The sequence below is a fragment of the Chelonoidis abingdonii genome, chromosome 4 (genome assembly GCF_003597395.2).
Source record: "Chelonoidis abingdonii isolate Lonesome George chromosome 4, CheloAbing_2.0, whole genome shotgun sequence".
In the NCBI taxonomy this organism is placed as follows: Eukaryota; Metazoa; Chordata; order Testudines; family Testudinidae; genus Chelonoidis; species Chelonoidis abingdonii.
This window is the reverse complement of record NC_133772.1, coordinates 132061480-132081346: the sequence shown is the minus strand read 5'-3', so window position 1 is coordinate 132081346 and position 19867 is coordinate 132061480. Positions and strand designations below refer to the sequence as shown.

Here is a 19867-nt window from a genome sequence, read left to right as displayed (position 1 = left end):
CTCCACTGTATGTTTAAAAATCAGTTTAAGAATTTAAAATATATTGCAACCAAGTGTCTCACTATTTCCATATTTACCTAAATCAAATTTGGAGACATTTAAATAAGGAAGGTAAAGTTAGAATTTTAATGATTGTTAAACTGACATTTTCAACCTGGTTTGTTTATATTCAAGGATTAAATAAACCTGAACTGCATAAAATCACAGGTCTGATGATTCTTCCATTGAAGTAAACAGCAAAATTTATCTTCAGTGGAAACAGGAGTGAGGCTTTAACTTTTATAAAACTGATATGTGGAACAACATGAGGCTTGCTAAAGTTTGAGCTTCTCCAGTGTTGCAAACAGATTTAGACTAAATCTCAGGAAAAACTTCCTGACAATAGGACAATGAAACAGATTGCCTAGGGAGATTGTGGAAGCTCCTTCATAGAGGCTTTCAAAAAAGAGGCTGGATAGCAATTGGTCTTGGATGGTTTAGACACAACAAACCTGCTTTCTTGGCAAGTTAGACTAGATGAGCCTCATAGTCCCTTCTAACTCTAATTGTGTATATAATTATGTGGTTTATTCTAAAATGACAGTAGAGTATTAGTATCTTGTGATTAAAGAAAATTCTGTTCAACTATAAATTTTATACAAAGATGTTGTTGGAACCTGGGATAAAGTTTGTTGGTAATTTAGGCCCAGATCATGTCTTCAGTATCAGCATTAAACTGACTTTTGGAAAGTTCTTCCATCTTGAAGGATATGAATCCCAGAGCAGAGCTAAGGTGGCTGTTGCTTGTATCACCTCCTACCTGCACATCTGCAAAGTTCAGAAGAAGCCCAACAATAGAGTCAGAAGGGGCTTAAGCAGGGCAGAGGAAGTGAGAAGATGTTGCCATATCATCTCAATCACCCTTTGTGCTGGATTTTGATCCAGGGTAGCACATTCTTCATTCCTTTCATCCCCTTGCAGAAAATACTGGAAGGGATGAAATGGCCTTTGTTTTGCTAATAAAAACTAATTTAGTATCAACCACTATCAAGTAGCACTAGATTATGAAAATACTTGGATATTTACCTCAAATTTTAAATTGATAGCAAGGACATCTGATTTTTTTAGCACAGCAAGTTGTTCCAAAATACAATCTACTCCACTATTTTAGTACCTAATTTTAGATTGTAAAAATCAAAGTGTATGCACCTACTACACTATCATAGTTGTCTAGATAAAAAGCACTAGCTTGAAAGTCAATGCAGTTCAACAATTAAGATTAAAACAATTTTTAGACAAGTACAGTATTAAACTGCACTAAAATGCAACTATTAAAAGGCATAAGAAATCACTATACTGCAAAAATCTGAGGCTCCTATTTTAGTAAATATTGGGTTTTAATGTCTGGAAAATGTATTCAAAGGTAAATTGTAATAGGAAGAAGTGCAGGAGAAAATTTCTAATTTCATTTCCCTAATCCAATTAAGCAACATTAAATATGAAAGTGTTCCTGATGCAAAAGGTTTTAATAAAAAGGAATGTGTTCTACAAGGATTAGAGTGTATTTCTGTACCCAACATTTAATTCAAAAGATTGATTACATCAAAAATCGATCCAATTTAAAACAACGTAAACAAAACTGCATATTCAAGATAGTTTAATATGTATTTTCAGAATTAGAAATATCTTTTAGATGATGAAAATTACTAGTGTACTGATCCATTTTCCTCCCAAGCACTGAATTACATTTAAACATATAATACAGAGCTGATTGCAATTGGAAACAATATTAAAATAAATGTTCATAGATACAAAGGATATCTTTTCTCCACAACATAGCTTTTCTGGGTTTCTGAATACCCATTTTAAAGTAATTCTCTACTAGCATTAAACTATTTAAGTGCAAACAATTTTTTTTAAAAAAACGAACAAAAAACTATGATTGCAGCATCCATCTTCCTGAATTACATTAAGCCAGAAAGTAATGACTTTCGTTTTCCATGAGTGCATTCCAGGCTGTCTTCTAACCATCTCTGGTTAAAAAAAAAATCAGTGCAAAAAACAATCAATGGTGAAGTACTAGTTTATATAACCATTGAACTTACTTGGATTTAAGAAACACTTTATTTTACACCTCTCTCTCTCTATATATAGATTAAATTACACCAAACTTGAAAAAGTATAAAGAAAAAAGTGAGAAAAAATAATTTTTGCTGCAACACCAAATGAAGCATTTCTTTTTTAAAACGAAAATTCTTCTTTGGGTGAGCAGCCTAGAAGTATTAGCCATACTAAGAATTCATTACATTATTCTTTTGCAAAGTATTATGTGATTCACATAATTCCAAGTTGACACTCTGCCATTTTATAATTTCTGATGCTCTCTGCATGAAGAACAGCTCCTGGTTCCACTGTCATTACTTCTTGTCCTGTGTTCAAAGATTCGCTAGCAGTAGTGTGATGGCTATACTACAGTTCCACTTGGAGAATTGGCCTGGTTTTGGGATGACAATAAACCCTGCAAACAAAGCAGTTTACATTAATCCAGCAAGAGAGCCTGACATTAACTTAAAAAATTAATCTGCAGCAGATAAATTTGTCAGTACAAAGGTTTGTATGTACGGGCACTCACTAACATATTACCTTTATTCCTCAAAAAATAATGTGCCAGATTCCTATATGAAACATTTCATTTTCCCTGCTTAATAATGTTCAAAACAATGTTATTGGGACAGATTAATAAATGTGTTTAGGATACTGAATTTGTTGCAAATGTTTGATCTTAGTTTGCCTTGCATTTTTCTTAAGCCACTGGCAAGTTCTGGACACTTTTTATACCACAGTCCACAAATAGTAAGTATCCTTTGAACTAATGGTTAAATATACAGCAAATGGGCACTACACAGACAGTGTGTCTCCTCTGCCATCAAGAAAAAAATTAGACAGTTAACTTCCATTAATGTTAACACTACTGGCAAGAATCCAAAGTTCTCATCTGCTGATGCTAAATAGCAAACAGTTTAAGAAATATTTTAAGAAATATTCCTATATGTTAGTTGGGAATGAGAATGCCTGGAAAAGACAGACAATGAGTGTGGCAGGGAGACTCAGAGAATTCACATTAAGTTTTGCAGTACCATTTAAGTTTGGATTTAGGTAAGTATTAATTTTTCATAAGTTTACCACCTTATTGAAATGCACTACAAATCAATAGTGGCTTGCTTATATTTCAGATTTGCAGCTTAAGAATTATGCAGCCTTCTTAGCTGCATATGGTTCTTGTTGATAACTGGTTTCGATAGTATAATAAAAAGAGGTATTTTCTGCTTTTGACTTATGTACATGGCTGCCAGGTGATCAAGAAGCTTTTCCCTATGTCATTCATTGCAAGAAATGTAATGATTGAATTTCAATTTGGACACCAGCCTTCAGATTTAAAAACAAACATCTTCACCAAAAGGCAGGTTTGTTTTTTTAATAACTAAGTGACAAGTGCAAGAAGAGTGCTAACAGCCTGAAGAACTAAATACCTGCTAAGCCTAAAGTACCCCGATTAACATGACTTCACTTTCCCTTGCTATATAGCTAAAAAACACCCCCCCCACACACTTTTAGTAATTGTTTCTTACCTCTAAATTACATTCCTGTGACTCAGATCCATCAAGCTAGACAAGATCAGATGCAACTAACAATAGGAATGCAGAATTAGTGACATCTTCAAGGTCTATAGGAGCTCTTTCTTGCTTGGATCCAAGTATCCAGGAACCCCTACTAAAGAAAAAAATCCCTGTTCTCTTAAACCACAAACAGAAGTGGAAGAGGTTCTGGATTCGTGGATCTGAGTCACCAAAAAAAAAAACAAAAAAAAAAAACTAATTTCAGGTAAACTCATCCTCTTCTTTAAAATCTCTGATCCACCAATTCAGATATGGGGTGCATCCATATGGATTGGTGGGGTTCATGGCAGAAAAGTACACAGAAGGTGGTATGGTACGCTACACCTTAGACTGCCCTCTGTAAGTAGCATCTGCAATTGTTTTATTTTGCTGTTTATGCAATCCATAACTGATTTTCATATAATTTATGCAGTGAAGTAGATTTGTGGCTCAGTCATGAAATATACAAATGTGATATTCAGGCCTTACAAAGTTGCACATTTCAGAGTTCAGCATTACATGGAAGGAGGAATGGTAGGGTTTGCCTTCCTTCTCTCGGAGGAGGAGGATTCATAGGGAGTGGAACTGTACATAAAGGGTAAAATTTTTAACAGCATCTAAGTCATTGGGCATGTCCGAAAAAGTTACCAAAAGTCTTTTTTAAACAAAAAAAATAGTGAATAAAATGTGTGATGAATACATCAGAATGCTGAATCACAAGCAGAGTTTACAGTGTTATCACATACCACATTCCAGGAGTCTGTGAATCCTAACCATGACACCAAAACAATTTTGCATTTTCTTGAAAGATTACACGTATCAAGTAACTTAAAATGCAGTGGAAAAGGATATTCTGTAGTTAAACATCCATTTGGACACCAGCCTTCAGATTTAAAAACAATCAGGTACCAATATTCCTAATCTTGTTAATGAAAAATTAATCAGGGGTCTGAATGTGCATATGCTAGTAATCCCATGATTGTGAAGCATAAATTAAATCCTATAAAGATGGTGTAAAGGACAAGGTATTTCTAATAGGCTCTGACCACAGTGTCCACGTGCCATGACAAACAAGAAATAGACAAGTATTAGCGGGGTAGCCGTGTTAGTCTGGATCTGTAAAAGCAGCAGAGTGTCCTGCGGCACCTTATAGACCAACAGACGTATTGGAGCATGAGCTTTCGTGGGTGAATATCCACTCACGAAAGCTCATGCTCCAATATGTCTGTTAGTCTGTAAGGTGCCGCAGGACTCTTTGCTTTTAAAGAAACAGACACTATTCCTTGTGAATGTTAAGAGAACCCTTATTTGAAATGCAATCACCTCTTGTGTTTTGCTATATACAGTTGGGCTTTAAAAAGGGGCTATTCTAGAAAGCACTACCACCATTCAATGTGGTACCACATACCCTATGATCTTCAGCATTCAAGTCGTTAGGACCCAGACTGGGTTGATTCTCATCCTTATCTCCTGGGCTACGAACACTTCATCATCAGGAAAAAAAAAGGTTGAATAGTTTGAATACAGGACTGGACAATAGGCACTCCTGAATTTTAATTCCTGCTCTGAAATACTTTCTGCAGTTTGGGGCAAGGTACAGCCTGGTTCAGGTGGCCATCTATACAGTTAGGATAATTGCTTATCTACTTCAGAGTGGTCTATGAAGACTAGATGTTTGTACAGCACTTTGAATGTGAAAAGCTAATATTAAGCCAATACAGTCTGATGAGTACCAATTTTAGTAGTATAATTCATATTAAGACCAAGGATGAAAATGAGTAGCACAGATTACATATAACAAAATTGAAATTTGTAATTTGAAGTCTTTAAATCAAGACTAGATATCTTTTGAAGTGACATGCTTTATCTCAAATTATGGGTTTGATGCAGAAGTTATTAGGTGAGGTTCTTTACCCTGTGTTATACTGGTGATCAGCCTATATATATATATATATATATATATATATATATATAAAAATAATCATAATGGTCCCTTTCTGGCTTTAAACTATGAATATGGATGTGAATTTTGGTCTGAGGATGATCATAAAAATTTGGTGAGGAAAACTTATGTTCAAGAAGGAAAGAAGCAAAGAAATGAAAATTGCAGAAGGCCATTTGCCTCTTTACTGAACCACTCTTGGATAGACCAGAGAAGATAAGACAGAACACAAGTTACAGAAACTTAAAGTAATTCTTAAATACAAAAAATCCTGCTAATGAAACAGTAATGCTGCCCAAGTCAAAGTCAGGGGCACCTGGCATTGGTCACTGTCGGTAGACAGGATACTGGGCTGGATGGATTCTTGGTCTGACCCAGTATGGCCGTTCTTATGTTCTTAAAGTACAAAGAAATTCAGATTCTTACAGCAACTTCAGCTCTGTTGTGCACACAATGCATACTGTGCACCAAAATAAGTTATATTAAGCTATGTATTCAGCAAACAAGGAACAGAATATACTTAGTGTGCATGCAGCAAGGGCAAATTAAAAGTGATTGCTGACATCTTAAATAACTGCATTAATTTTTTGCATTTATCTTTATTAAATGTTTAATTAGAACAGCATTCATGGGACATGAGACACTCAAATCAGGAATTTCCAATTAAAAACCCCACAAACTACAAGAGGAAAAAAAAGTTACCCCTTGTCAAGCTTTGAAGTTCTTCCTACTAAGGTGAATGGAGTAAGGTGTGAAGTTCATAGTTTTGCCACTGCTTTTTTTGTTTTGGAGGAAGTCTCTGTTCAGGTTACGATGTCTGAACCTCTTTAAGTTACAGAACATAGAATGCATCAAAAATTGCAGAAAGCCCAGGGTGAGAAGATATACTGAAGTCATGTATATTTTTCCTTGTTCCTACTGTTAAGACGGGTCTTTTCGGTGGAGGATTTTGCAGTGTTCTCTCAAATGCAAGTTGTTTCGGCAACTGTCCCTTGGCCTACCAAATGATAGTCAGGCCTGCCAGAACATATACTGTGATTTCATAAAGAGGGCAGGACTGAAATCATACAATATTCATTGAGCATGCTCAAACTTTAAAATCATTTAGCTTTTCATTCCCTATCCTGCAAATCTAGCAAAGGCATTAGACCTCAGAAAGAATATTCTAATCAAGTTCTTAACCAGCCATATTTGCATTTTCTTTTCAGAAGAGACTGCCTTTAAAAAAAACATGAGTACCACAATTCTCAGTACTGATGGCATTTTGATTTTTTTTTTAATTCACCTTCATGAAGAACTTGCAAAACTTCTGAAATACCTTTTGAGGCTGAAGTAGTGTGTGAAGACAAAAATTTATAATGCAGTTTCCAGATTATAGCAGCTGAGCCTGATAGTTGAAAGATTTTGAAATTCAGACTAATACTTGGTGAATATGAAATAAGGAATAAGATTAATACTGATCAAAGTCACCATAGGGTTACAAATATTCTTATATGAATGAAGATAAAATTGATTAGAGTCAAAGATGGAACAATAGATAAGTTGGTGTTTTTCATTGAGAAACTGAAAAATGTGAACCAATGAATATGGTGGTAGCTAGGTGCTATATGGTATGCTTGATATATTAGGGCTTCTTTATACAATCACCATCAAGCCACAGCAGTATAAATCAGGTCTTAAATGATTAAAACTAAACCAGAATAAAGCCTTGCTTGGACACTACTATCCAATTTTCAACTTGTTAGCTAGTCTTGCGCCTCTAAGTTTTAAGATGCAAATTAAACCAATATAAGAGTATCCACACACAAAGTTGCATTGATTTAAAATTTTTTAAGACCAGTTTTAGTTAAACTGGTACAAATTTTGTTTAGATCAGACCTCAAACAGTAGCTTGCTCAGGTAAGTGTTCAAGTGTAAAGATGAGGCATTGAGCTACCTGAATTTCTTTACTAGATCATACTAAAAGAATTCCTAATGGAGTCATCAGATTAGTTTGCGAACTGGTATTAGTTATTTTTTTTTAAAACGGCAAATCCTTTATGAACATACACCCACCGTATAGCGGAAGACTTCTTGAAAAGAACTGGGAGAGTCTGGGAGAGAGTGGTTCCGGGAAAGCTGATGTTACGGGCATTTCTATTTAAAATGCTTATTTGTTTTGTTTCTTTTTAATATTTATTCACTTTATGGAAATTTTACGTTTGGTGCTGAAGTATCTACTTGCCTTTTCTTGTTTTGCTGTAGTAATGTCACATGCCTGAGTATAGTTTGTGTACTAGCAGGATGAAGTACCTTGTAAACGTGTGCAGCAGCAACACAAGTGATTCAGATGCAATTTTACTTCCGGTATATACTAGTGTATAGGGATATATTTCATTACTGAAGTGTATTTCCATCCTTGTGTGACAAAAAGGCAGATTACTAAAGTTCCACTATCTATAGACAATCCATGTAAAAACCCTCTTTGCCTCAGACATCCAGAGAGATTAGATAAGTATACCATACCTTAAGGGCTCTTAACACTTCAGTTTAGATATGCTACGCACCTGTGTCCAAGAGGCAGACTATACCTCATGAGTTTATGTACAATGTAAATGTGTAACTGCCTTGTTTATCTTCTCTAAAGCCTGCTGAAGCGCGCACATGCTTTTGCTAACAGGATCCTAATCTACCACCTAGGCATGGGACCTAGTTTAGGAGGAAAGGACTCACTCATATACTTAGGTACAGAGAGCAGCATCCTCTAGCCTTTTGAAACTAGAACTTTTGGCAAGATTTAGGTTATGGGTCAGGTCAAAAAAAGCAATTTGAGAGAAACCAGGCAAATTTAATTTTGTATAGAAACTACAGCAGCCAAGAATATGTAAACTCTCAATCTGATAAGAGTGAATGGATGGAACATAGTGAAGACAGATGTGCCACCTAAATCTGAACTTTCAAGTCAGACTAGAGCATGATCACACTATTTCCTTAAGGACTTTTGTGCATGAGATATTTAAAAAGGAAAGTAAAAGCCAGGTTACAGCTGGGAGACATCTTTTACCAAAGTGTCCATTCTGACTGTAGAACAGGGGGAAGCCAGATTGCTTTCATATTCCCACTAATTCCTGTGGAACTTCTTTGAGCAAACAATTCTCAATTACATGACATTTGACAATCAGGTGTTCCCACAGCAAGCCAGCCGTCAGGACGAATTTCACCTGGCCTCTCAGCACATGCTTTCAAAAGTGCTACCAGGCCCAGCTACATTAAGGTCATTCACTTCACTATTTCTTGAAGTGCCAGAAGACCATCCAGTGTTTAAATCCAATAATAAGGAAAGAAGCTTTTCCCATCAGAAAGCTACAGAGGAATCTCACCAACATGGAAACTGATCTCAGCTTGCCAGGGCCCACAATGACTCTAGAATTTAGGTCGATGAAATAAGGAGAATTTGAAGGTCCTGCTAGAAAAGCCCTAACCCGAGAAACAACTTCCTGAATATCATCTTTGTTGATTGCTTATGTGAATAAACCTGGAACTCTGCTTTAAGGGAGGAGAATCTTGCTGAGCTGTCCCCATGTACCTCTGATGGAAGTGAGTGGGCAGCATTTAATATGTGCCTAACTTGACTATCAAAGTCAAAGTCAATGTCAAAGTTGGTCTGTTCTGGCCCTATGATATTATTTATAGGTTGAAAGCACCTGAATTCTCTTCTCTGTTGAATAAAGCCCACATTGTTAGAGCTGTGAACTCAGTTTTCTATAGTAAGCCTCAAGGTCTACTTAAGGTTGTGACTGAGAAGCACAGCCTGAACTGGAATCCATAGGGGAAAGAGCTCCTGTAGAGTCCAAAGACAAATTCTCCATTCCAACTGCTGCTTGATGGATACACATTGACAGCCTAATTTATCAATGTCTGAATTACTAAATATGAGTTTAAAACAATTTATTTAATTATTCTCATATTTAAGGATTTTAAAAGAAAACATGTGAACTTTACAACATAGTTCAAAGTTAGAAGTGACAGATCTAATCCCACATTTGATTTAATATCAACTTAAGAACAAATTTCTGAAAGATTTACTCAAAATTTGCATGATTTAGTCAATCCCTTGAATTATAAAATGGCAGCTAAAAAGCTAGCAGTTTCACTGCAGCCAGATGTTCAGCAAGGTATGTATAGCATATAGAAAAAACCTTTAATTTGTTACATCCAGCTTTCAGAACTTAGATGTGAAAAGGACTATTGAAAATTATCTACATTTACAGTTCAGTCACACATTTTATTTAACGTCAGTATACAGAGGACAACCCCAGCAAATTTTGTAATGTCAAGTATTTAGTAAGGTTCTTCAGCTGTAACAGTGACAACAGAATAGCTAAAAAAATAAGCAGTATGAAACAAACTTGAATTTTTAAAATTATAAATATACCAACAATACTTATTAAAGCTTAATTATTGCAACAGTTAATTTAACAATATTTCATGTTAGAAAGGCTCTATGAAATTTATTCAAGTTGTCAAGAAATTAGATGGAAGTGTAAAAAGGAAATACATATGAATTTTCTTTTGATTTGCACTAAAGATATAGTCAATACAACTTTGTACAGTATCATCTAACATATCAATCTTTAACAAACTCAAGTATACAGACTTGGTAGAAATGCAGGAAAAAAAATCTTGTTTAATTTTACACCTAAGTTGTGCCACAGTAAATTAACTGACATGAAATTCATTATTGAAACATAAGCAGGCCAACAATTTTCAGTATCAATTTAGTTGATTTAAGCTGCTAAAGGGGCAGATGTATACACAGTCTCTTCAAGTACATAACCACGTTTGAAAAAGGTGATAGTTCAAAACATGGGATTTCTGCAAGTATTTAATAAAAGGCATGTTATTTCCTAACATGAAACAGAAACCCTCACCCATAAGACCTTTTATACAGGGTTATGATCTCTCTTGGCTTCACTGAAGTCACTTTGCCACACCTCCATTGTGCATACCTTGCTATACATTATCAAACCAGTGTATTAGTTTAAATTCGCTCTGCTAATGAAGTTGTACTATATGTGCAATTTCATTGCTACTATATGCACATTAAAGGAAGCTTCAAATTGCACCTTGGTAACCTGAAATCATATAGCTATGATTCAGTTTTACTGTAGAATTTATGCAGATACCATTATCACATTGAAATAGTTCTAATTTGATAGTACTTCAAAATATCAGTAATTAAACTTCAGTTGTATTGAAAAACAATGTTCTTTTCCGCTGAGGAAGAATTAATGTGTAGCCAGTCTTCCCACTCGCCAAAGTATAATATATGAATGTTTGTTAAGTACTTTTACCAAAAACATTAGTCATACTAAAACATGATACCGTACTACAACTGTAATTAGTTGGAAGATTTAAGGATGTTATAATTTAAGATTTTCATGTACAATAAGAATAAAAAAAACATTCTAAATTTCATGTGCATTGTTTCACAAAATGGTAACGTATTTAGTCTGCCAGATATATACTGCCATTTCACTCTCCTTTGTAGTTTTGTCCAATCTTAACTTGAGCTCTCAGAAAAGAGAAGTGGTAAGTTTACCTTATATTAAAACAAAGTGGTTGTACAAGATAACCAGGTTAAATTTTAGTATCATTCAAACATTTAGATAATACAGTTTATTTTGTATTGAAATAACTTTAGTAATTGTAATTTAGTAATAAAATTAGTAATTGTAATTAGCTACATTCATGCCTAGTAAAATAGTTTAAAGTATTACTAAATTCCTTTGCATGTAAATACGAAGCATTTTTACTGCATCTGTAATATATGCAATTTGGCCCAAAGTAACTGGCAATGTGATTCATATGCAATTTCACTTTTCTAATTCTCCATTTAAATTGTTTTCAGACAAGTTAAGGGATAAGATGAAATTTTCCATGACCCCAGCTACGTTTGCCTAGGGAGCAATCCCCATGGCCAATCTGATGAGAGTTACTCAACTAAGGAGAGAAAAAAACACTCAAAAGTCAAACGCTCAAGAAGAGAGAACTAAAATTGTAGATCCTAAAATGAGAGAAAGTGAAATTCGCAAATGAATGGATCAGACAAAGGAAAAATTGTTCATTCATTTTTCAGACAGGTAAAGCATGCTTCCCCATCACCCCAGCCCAACTTGTTTTACTGATTTTGTAAATCCCTTGCACTTGCTTTTGTCCAAGAGTTAGTATGATAATTTTAAGTGTGTTTGGATCACACACTTTACAAGAATAATGTAGCCAATAAGAAAGCTCAAGGTATGATGAGTAAACTGAAATAATTCATAAAGCTTGCAGCGTAGGCTGCATAGGGCTGGGATGGCAGTACATCATACTGGCCTAATGGAATCAAGGTTCAAGATCCATTACTGGATTTTCAGCCAAGGCCAGCAGAGACAAAAACACTGTGGGCAGGAGATTAAATAGGACTAAAATGAGGAAGACCACCCTACGCCTTGTCAGTGCTTTCATGGCTCTTCCGAAAAGGAGGCAAATGAGAGGGAAAGGTAGAGATGACTCACTGGCACTGATGCTTTCTACTGCAAGGTTAGTTTAATTTTCTGTTCAGTCTTTCTTTGGGTTGGTTATGATTGGCACTCAACTGAGGCTGTTTGAGGCAATGGTGGAAGAATTTTTTTTAGCACAAAAAATGGTAGGGAGGACAGTCTTCCAGGACTGTCAGGAACTCAGACAATCGGAGGAAGACAGAAGATAGCAGCTTTAAACTCCAAAGTGATAGACTCAGCCAAGGATAAAACTACTGGCAATACAGAAATGTGTGGTATATAACCCAGAAGTGACACGTTACCATCAGTGTTTTTATACTTTGACCATTCTCGTTAAATATGCATAAAGTTATTATAAGTGCTCTATCCTATAAACCAAAAGATGCTTATCTTTCTAGCACAGATACTTCCCCATCAAACTCCTGTAAACATACCACTAAAAACTTAGTTTAAATAGCTGAGTGAACTCACTGTAATGCAAATGAAGAAATCAGAGAAACAAGTCCATTTGAAAAATATCTTTCTAGGGAAGTAAATACATCCTAAATAATATGGCATTTACATCAGTGTGCAATATATTAATTTTGAAAGATCGTGATAATTTCAGCATGAAAGTGACTTACCTGTAATTAAAGTTTTCCATATTAGCCAAATACATAAATCCTGATTTTGGGTACTGCACACTCTATATCTGAAATATTTGAGATGTTGTAGTCTAAATCATCAATGCACAAAAATGGATTAAGTTAGGCTCAGCAGTTAAAGGAAACCTAATTTATAAGTTAATAGAAAATGTAAAAGGGTAGTGTTTGGTAATATACACACTATTTGGGTTAACATTTATGCAAAATGGCAATATTCTTCTGTAGAAAGCTGAGACACTGATGCACATGTTTAAAGTTACTTTAATAAGAATGTTTGTGACTTGCACTGATTCACAGAAGTCAAAGTAGTTCCAGTGTAATGCAGCTTCATTATTTTGAGTTAATGATTCTCATGTACTAAATATCTTTAAAGGTAAAGTAATGCCCTTTCCCCCACCTTTAAGAGAAAGATACACTATGTTCAGACTTAATAGACCTAGTCACTAAGTGTGCACAGATGCTGAGTGGAAGGGGTTCTCAATGTGTGCATATTACAGGACAGATTTCAGAACCAGACTGAAGGATCTTTTTCAGTATGTGCTTGGGGTTTAAAAGCAGCTAGAATCACCACTTTAAAAAAAAAAAAGAATAAATCTGATCATTCATTCTGAAACTTCCTTGCAACAGAAATCTGAAGTTAGTTGTGTTGTATTTTAGTTTTCTGGAACAGAGTGGTTGCTCCAACTACAAACATGACTCTAGAGAATCAAGTAGTTTAGGATTAAGGAACTACATACATCTATATTGTCCAATTAGGAAAATATTCAAATAATTTAAGACCAATACTCCAGGAATGCAATAGTCTAATGAGTGCTGCATTTTTACACAAGCCCCTGCTGGTTCTATGGTTAGGTACTGTTTCTCAGAACTGTATTTCACCAGAGAATGTTAAACAAAGCTATTTTAGCATAGGTGCTTGAGGTTATAAATTGGCAATTAGTTTTAGGCTCATTCAAAACACAAGAAAACAAATTTGCCATGCAATGGACAAAATAAATGTTGTATTCAAGATTAAGAGGCTTTTACAAGGGAGGGTAAACACACTAGAACTGTGTTACCTTAAACTGATAGAAGTGATTGTCTGAAAGAAACCTACTAAAAAAAATTTTTTGCCTGCATATTTGACTAGTAAAAATGACACTATTGGACCAACATGAAGCTGTTTATGCAGAATTTTTTTTTTTTTTAAACCGTGCGATGATTCTTCTCATGATAATGAGCCCTATAAAAATCAAGATCTTTATACAGGTTCATAAAACCTCATTAGTACTGTATTATGCATTTAGGACTGATTCACAATTTCAGGCAAGATACTGCAAATTATTCCCAATATGGTCAGCAGAGCATTTTTAAAAGTTTGCTCACAAGTTGACTGACATTTATTAATATTCCAGAAATCCATTAAAAAGGTAGTGTTAAACACTTAAGTTTTCAGATGAGATACCTAAATTCTAAAAAAAGCTAGCATTTCATGGTAGACTCGAAGCAGCAGTATTTCAAAACACAGAAAACAGCAGCACAGGAAAATGTGTGAATGACTAATAGTTACTTTAGTGACTGAACATTTTTAATCTAGTTTTTAAATCTTTGTCTTCACCATGTTGTGTTTATATTAAAAAGTTTGAAAATATAGGAACACAAACTTTGGATACACAGTATTTCTCTGGTTGGAAGGCAACAAAGAAATGTATCCCAAGACACTTCAAATCATTCAGAAATATGGCATGCAGTATCCAAAAGTATGGCTCTGAGGAAATAACCTTTTTACATTAAGCATAAAGAAATTTTATACCCAATAATCAGGTATATTGAGAAAACTACCTATTTGAAGTTCTAGTTCTTTGATGCAGCATTAAGGATTAAAACTTACCACTTTACCAGGCCTTGCCCATGTGCAAATAAATCCCTCCTGACAAGCAGTGACTATACAGTCTTCAAGAAAAATTAACACAGTCAGTCTTTCATGTGCTATCTTTTTACAGATAAGAGGCTCTAACAAGGGAACATCTTCCATTCTGGGACAGAGAGGTGTTCCCAAAGTTTTAGCTGGGTCCGTTTTGGTTTTAGTAACTAGGTTCAGTTTGTCACTGCTCTTGCTAGATATATGTCCCATGCTATGATTTCTCTTGTGATCTTTTTCATGGTGTCTTTCTTTCCGATCATGTAGCGATAAGGTTGCAAACTTACTAACACCAGCAGCAATGGCACCATCCATGACACTGCTTTTACTGCCGGCATTTGAGACTGCAGAATGTGGAAGGCTGTTTGACCGTGGAAGAGGAGGAGGTACTGAGTTTCCAGGTGTTGTGATACTGTTCCCATTACTTCCTGAATTAGTTCCACCACTTCCTGCAGGTGGACTTGTGGCATTCATAACGTTTGTGTGTGTCCTTGCTCTTGATAGAGGTTGGTGAGGGAAGAGAATATCTTCTGTAAGGTCCCACAAACAGAGTTGTGTGTCTTGGCCTACAGAACCAAACCTATATGTAACACTTACTGGACGACTGTCTGTAGAGTTCCTTTTTGATAACCTAGATTGTGTACTATTTGCTCGATCTCTACCAAAATGAAGAAGGTCTTGGAAATCCTCATCACTACAACTAAATTCCATTGGGTCACTCTCTTCTACACTAGTGGTATATGGGTCAAATGCCACAACACTAACCCATGATTTATGTCCGTGGCCTCTAGCTATTACTCGACAGTCCACAAAAGACCAAACCGTTACCAAGTCATCCTCTCCACCTATTACAATGTATTTCCCATCTGGGCTCCAACACACACATAGTAGTCCCCCAAAGTAGCTTTTCATTGTACCATGTAACTCCACTGAATCAAAGTTAAACACACGAAGAAAGCCATCTTGGCTCACACACGCCAAAAATTTCCCATCGGGGGAAAAAGCAAATTCATTCAGGGCACCCTCGCCTACGGTCCATTTAAGTAGAGGATTTCTTGTGGATTTACTCTTGCAAGTGTGGACTGCAAAACCTTCTCCTTGCTTAAGTAGCTGGTAGTGTGGGGCTGTGGTACCACAAGTGTGCTCCACATTATATAAGTACATATTTCCACTGGAATGAGCTACTAGGAAAAGGCTTTCCGAACCTGGTACCCATTTTACACAGGTTACTCTGGACTTGTCTATTAGTCTCTGTGAAAAACAAAGAACAAAATATGCATCAGAAGAGTGATAGTTTTACAGTTTACATCTATTTAAAATACATTTTTTACTGAATTTTAAATACTGTCAAACTCCTGACAGTTACAAAATGGTATTATTTGCAAAAGAAGCTCCAGTCAGCTTAAGATAGGCAGTTAGGAAGAGGAGGAATTACTGTTTAGGGAAAAAGTTGCTTCTATTCTTTCTGATCCAATTTTTATTCAATAATAAATCTACCTCAGTAACTAGGCCAATTTTTTATAGATCACAATTTAACATTCTGAGATTTACCTCTACAAGCTCAGCAAAAACAAGAGGTTTACTTAAGGAGCCAAAGAACACGGTCTCAAACATAGTATGCAATCTGTGTGAATAGAAGTTACTCAGCTACATTCTACATTAAGCTTATATTTAGTTAAAATCAAAACAAAGTTAAGACCAGAGTTCAGATTAAATCCCAAAAACCACACATGGGACCTGCCCTCAAAGAAAAAGGAAAAAAAAGCTTTAGGAGCCCAGTGGAAAACTGTAGAGTTACTCAAGTCTGCAGTGAACGTGTGCCAAGATATACACTATAGGTATACGCTGTGATTACTTCCTCTGACTTACAATAACCAAACTCCCAGAAGTGGATGGGACACTGATGGCTTGTAGTTAAGTACTGGTCAGAGAATTTAGATTAGAGCATCCCTTTTTCAAGTTACCCTTCACATATCAGAGAAACATAAAAGTCCATTAGATCACCATCTGTACAACAAGCAGTCTCATTTAAAGTATTAAGTACTTCCACAAATTGAGAGACAATGAGTGACCATAGGTATTAAATATATATATGTACGATATTTTGAGTGTCTTGTTAGTGCTGAAAAAATTGAAAGCGGCTTAGCAAATTTCACCTGGCTGCTTGAGCCTGCTAGTCCAGCCATGGTGCCCAATAGATATTTGTTAACTCTGAGCTGATCCATCACGCTGCCCACCTGACCACCCACACCTTCAATGTGATCTATGGCAGAAACAAGCAACAGCAGTCAATAAGTGAAAGTATTATAAGCCACAGTTTGTAAGCTAAAAGAATAGTTGAGATATACAAAAAGTCAAGATTGCAATAAGTAAAAAGGAGTTCCCAGGGAAACATACAGGGACTGACTGGCTGTAGAGGGTACTTAGCTATTTGTCACAAGAAAATGAATTGAAGGATGAGGCAGTAGACAATTATATTCATTGTGTATTTGTCTACCACACTGAAAAGCAGCAGTTAAATGAACATTTCAAGCTATGCTCTGAAGCACTTCTGTTGCTTTCAACAGAGGATGAAAGCCAAAATCTGTATGCCAAGTACTTATTATGGACTACAAAAAAGATGATTTAAATCATTTTGTATTTGAAGATTCAGAACAGTAACTTAATCTAGCAAATTTCTTCTGAAATAACAAGCATCTTCAAATAGCAGTTTTGCTCGTTTTTTGTGGTGAACTAAAGAGTTGGTTTGTGTGCTAATTATTTTAATTGTGGTAATTGTTTTGTTGTTGGCCAATCATGCCTCTATTGTGACCTCAACAAAATATTAGTTAAGAGAATTACCTTTACTAAAGTATGATGCTAGGAAACTGGATCAACACTGCCTGCCACAGGCCATGTTTGTCCTCTAGCCATGGAATAAGTACTGAGATGGCACAATGGAAGCTCTCTTGGACTGCTCTATTAATGTGGCTCAAGAGTGGGCAAGACACTCCATCTACAGGGGTGAATATTATTCAACATTTATATTACACTACCACATCAATGGCAGGTTTTATACAGAAACAGATGACAATTCCTGCCCTCAAAAGCTTCTAAGATGACAAGACACAATAGGCAGATGAGAAACAAGCAGATTGAGGTGGAAATGCAGATGACAAAAGATAACAAAAATGGGAGGTGCACAAATCTTAGTAAGTGATCACAACTTGCCACCTGCTTAACCATCAAGGTTGCAGTTTTCTGTATGCATTAGGAAGAGCAGAGTTTTGAGGAGAGACTTGGAGAATAAGATGATGAGTTTATGGATTTTTGACTGGAAGCTTTTCCAATTCACAAAGGTACAGCATGGGAGAAAACACTAAAATACTTGTTGGAGAAATGGAAAATTGTGGCTGGTAACACTGGCACAGAGACTGTGCTATAAAATAACAGGTTGAACAGGTAGGGTGAGGCTAAATTGTGGAGGGCTTTGAAAGCAAGGAAAAGTCTGCATTTGATACAGTAAATGAAGGAGTCAGTGGAGGGACTTAAGGGGACTTAAGATGGTAAAAGGCGGGAAGGTAAGATAAGACGACAATCCTGACAGCCACATTAAACAGACTCGAAAGGGGACCCAGTTACAGACAGAGAGGCTGGAGAAGGAGATTAAAGAATTTGCTCAGAAGTTTGGTGGTGTGGGTAGAAGGGAGAAGTTGGATCTTGGAGATGTGCAAGGAGAACCTGCAAGATTTCAGACATGGCTTTAATGTGTGGGTCAAAAGAGAGGGGAGAATCAAAAATAATGCATAGACCACAGGCTTGATAGTTAATAGTTCAGTTGCCCAACCAGAGGGTGTGGTAATTGGATTACAGACTGATTCGCTGGAAATAAGACTACCACCAATTCATTTCACATACAATTAAGACTAAATTTTCCATCACTACAAAAATGGACTGCATTTGATCAACCAACCATAAGCAAGAGGTTCCACAGTCTACTCCTAGGGGAATTTTGCACCACTGTCCATGCACAGAATTAATGTCTGGTGTAGAATTTCCCGCCCCACAGTAGAAAGTACATTCTACCCAAGAAGCGCTGCAGTTCCACCTTTTGCCCACCGGAAGCAGCTGTGGCCCCAGAACAGCTGGCTGACCAACAGTAACAGCTGGCAGCCAACTGTATTCATTACAACAGCCTGCCAGTGGAGCCAGGTTAGGAGGCAGAGTGGGGCACACAGTGCTGCTATAGGGTTACAGATTGGGGAGCGGGCTCGGTAGCTAGTAAGGTGACAGCATTGAGCCAGGGGCTGCATGAGAAGGGAGGCTCTGGGCCACATGGGGATGGGGCAGATATGCCTGACTGAATGGGAGAGGCTCGGGGTCAGCCAGGGTCTGCAGGGGGGAGGTTCCCCAAGTTCTTAAAAACTCCTGCCTCTCCCCCCCCCCAAAAGAAACAGTTCCATATTTCTCCCACCCACACCTAACAACCCTCCAGGTTCACTCCAAAGCTCCTCCCCTCTCCCTTAACTCCTCCATTACCCTGTGACTCCCCCAAGCCTTTGCACTGCTTTTGAGGGGTGTGGAAATACATTTCTGTATTGTAGTTTAAATGAATTAGTCAAAGTTCTGCATTAATATGCCCAGTAAGGAATCTGTCAAAAAAACATTTCCTGAATCTTTGTGCATCTGTTTCGTTACAGATGTACTTGCTGACAGTTATTTTGAAATAAATTACCAAAATAATTGAAACTGGCATGTTTATATTGTGTTATTTTGACAAATAAAATATGCAGAATTTTAAAATATTGCACACAGAATTTTTAATTTTTTGGCACAGAATTACCCCCAAAGTGATAGGGACTTGAAAGGCTCAAGAGGCTATGTCTTGCATATTCCAATGATTTTATATTTTGATCACAAAGTAATGGGACTGATTTTATCTTACTGAACTTATTTCATTAGGCAACTATAAGAGTAAAGATCTGGGGTATCAGCAGGGTACTTTGCTAATCAGGTATTTGTCAGAAGGGATCTGCCATCTGATTGCTTTAGGGCAGAAGAGATTGCCTCTTTTTTAAAAAAAGGAGGTAGTAATATTTTGACAGCTCACCCAAGCGCTTTCAAATCACTGGTGACAACTGTATTTTGCAAGATATGAGCCTGGGCAAGTCTTGAACTGGATGCAAACATTTCCTAATTCTTGCATGTGTCAAGGTGTCAATTTGTCTGCCCTTTGGTGGCTC

At 36.4% G+C, this 19867-nt stretch overlaps 1 protein-coding gene across 4 annotated transcripts in view; it reads right to left on the bottom strand.

The window, feature by feature from the left end:
- The window catches only part of WDR20 (WD repeat domain 20), an 83112-nt gene that overhangs the window by 19590 nt on the left and 43655 nt on the right, over nucleotides 1–19867 (bottom strand). For 2 of the 4 annotated variants that reach the window (XM_032777378.2, XM_032777379.2), the window contains one exon: nucleotides 1620–2497. In XM_032777378.2, the coding sequence (XP_032633269.1) occupies nucleotides 2444–2497 (54 nt within the window). In that variant the 3' untranslated portion in view covers nucleotides 1620–2443. Of the gene's footprint in view, nucleotides 1–1619; nucleotides 2498–14615; nucleotides 15897–19867 lie in introns of those variants that run through there. The other 2 variants (XM_032777375.2, XM_075065689.1) reach the window with 2 other exon arrangements.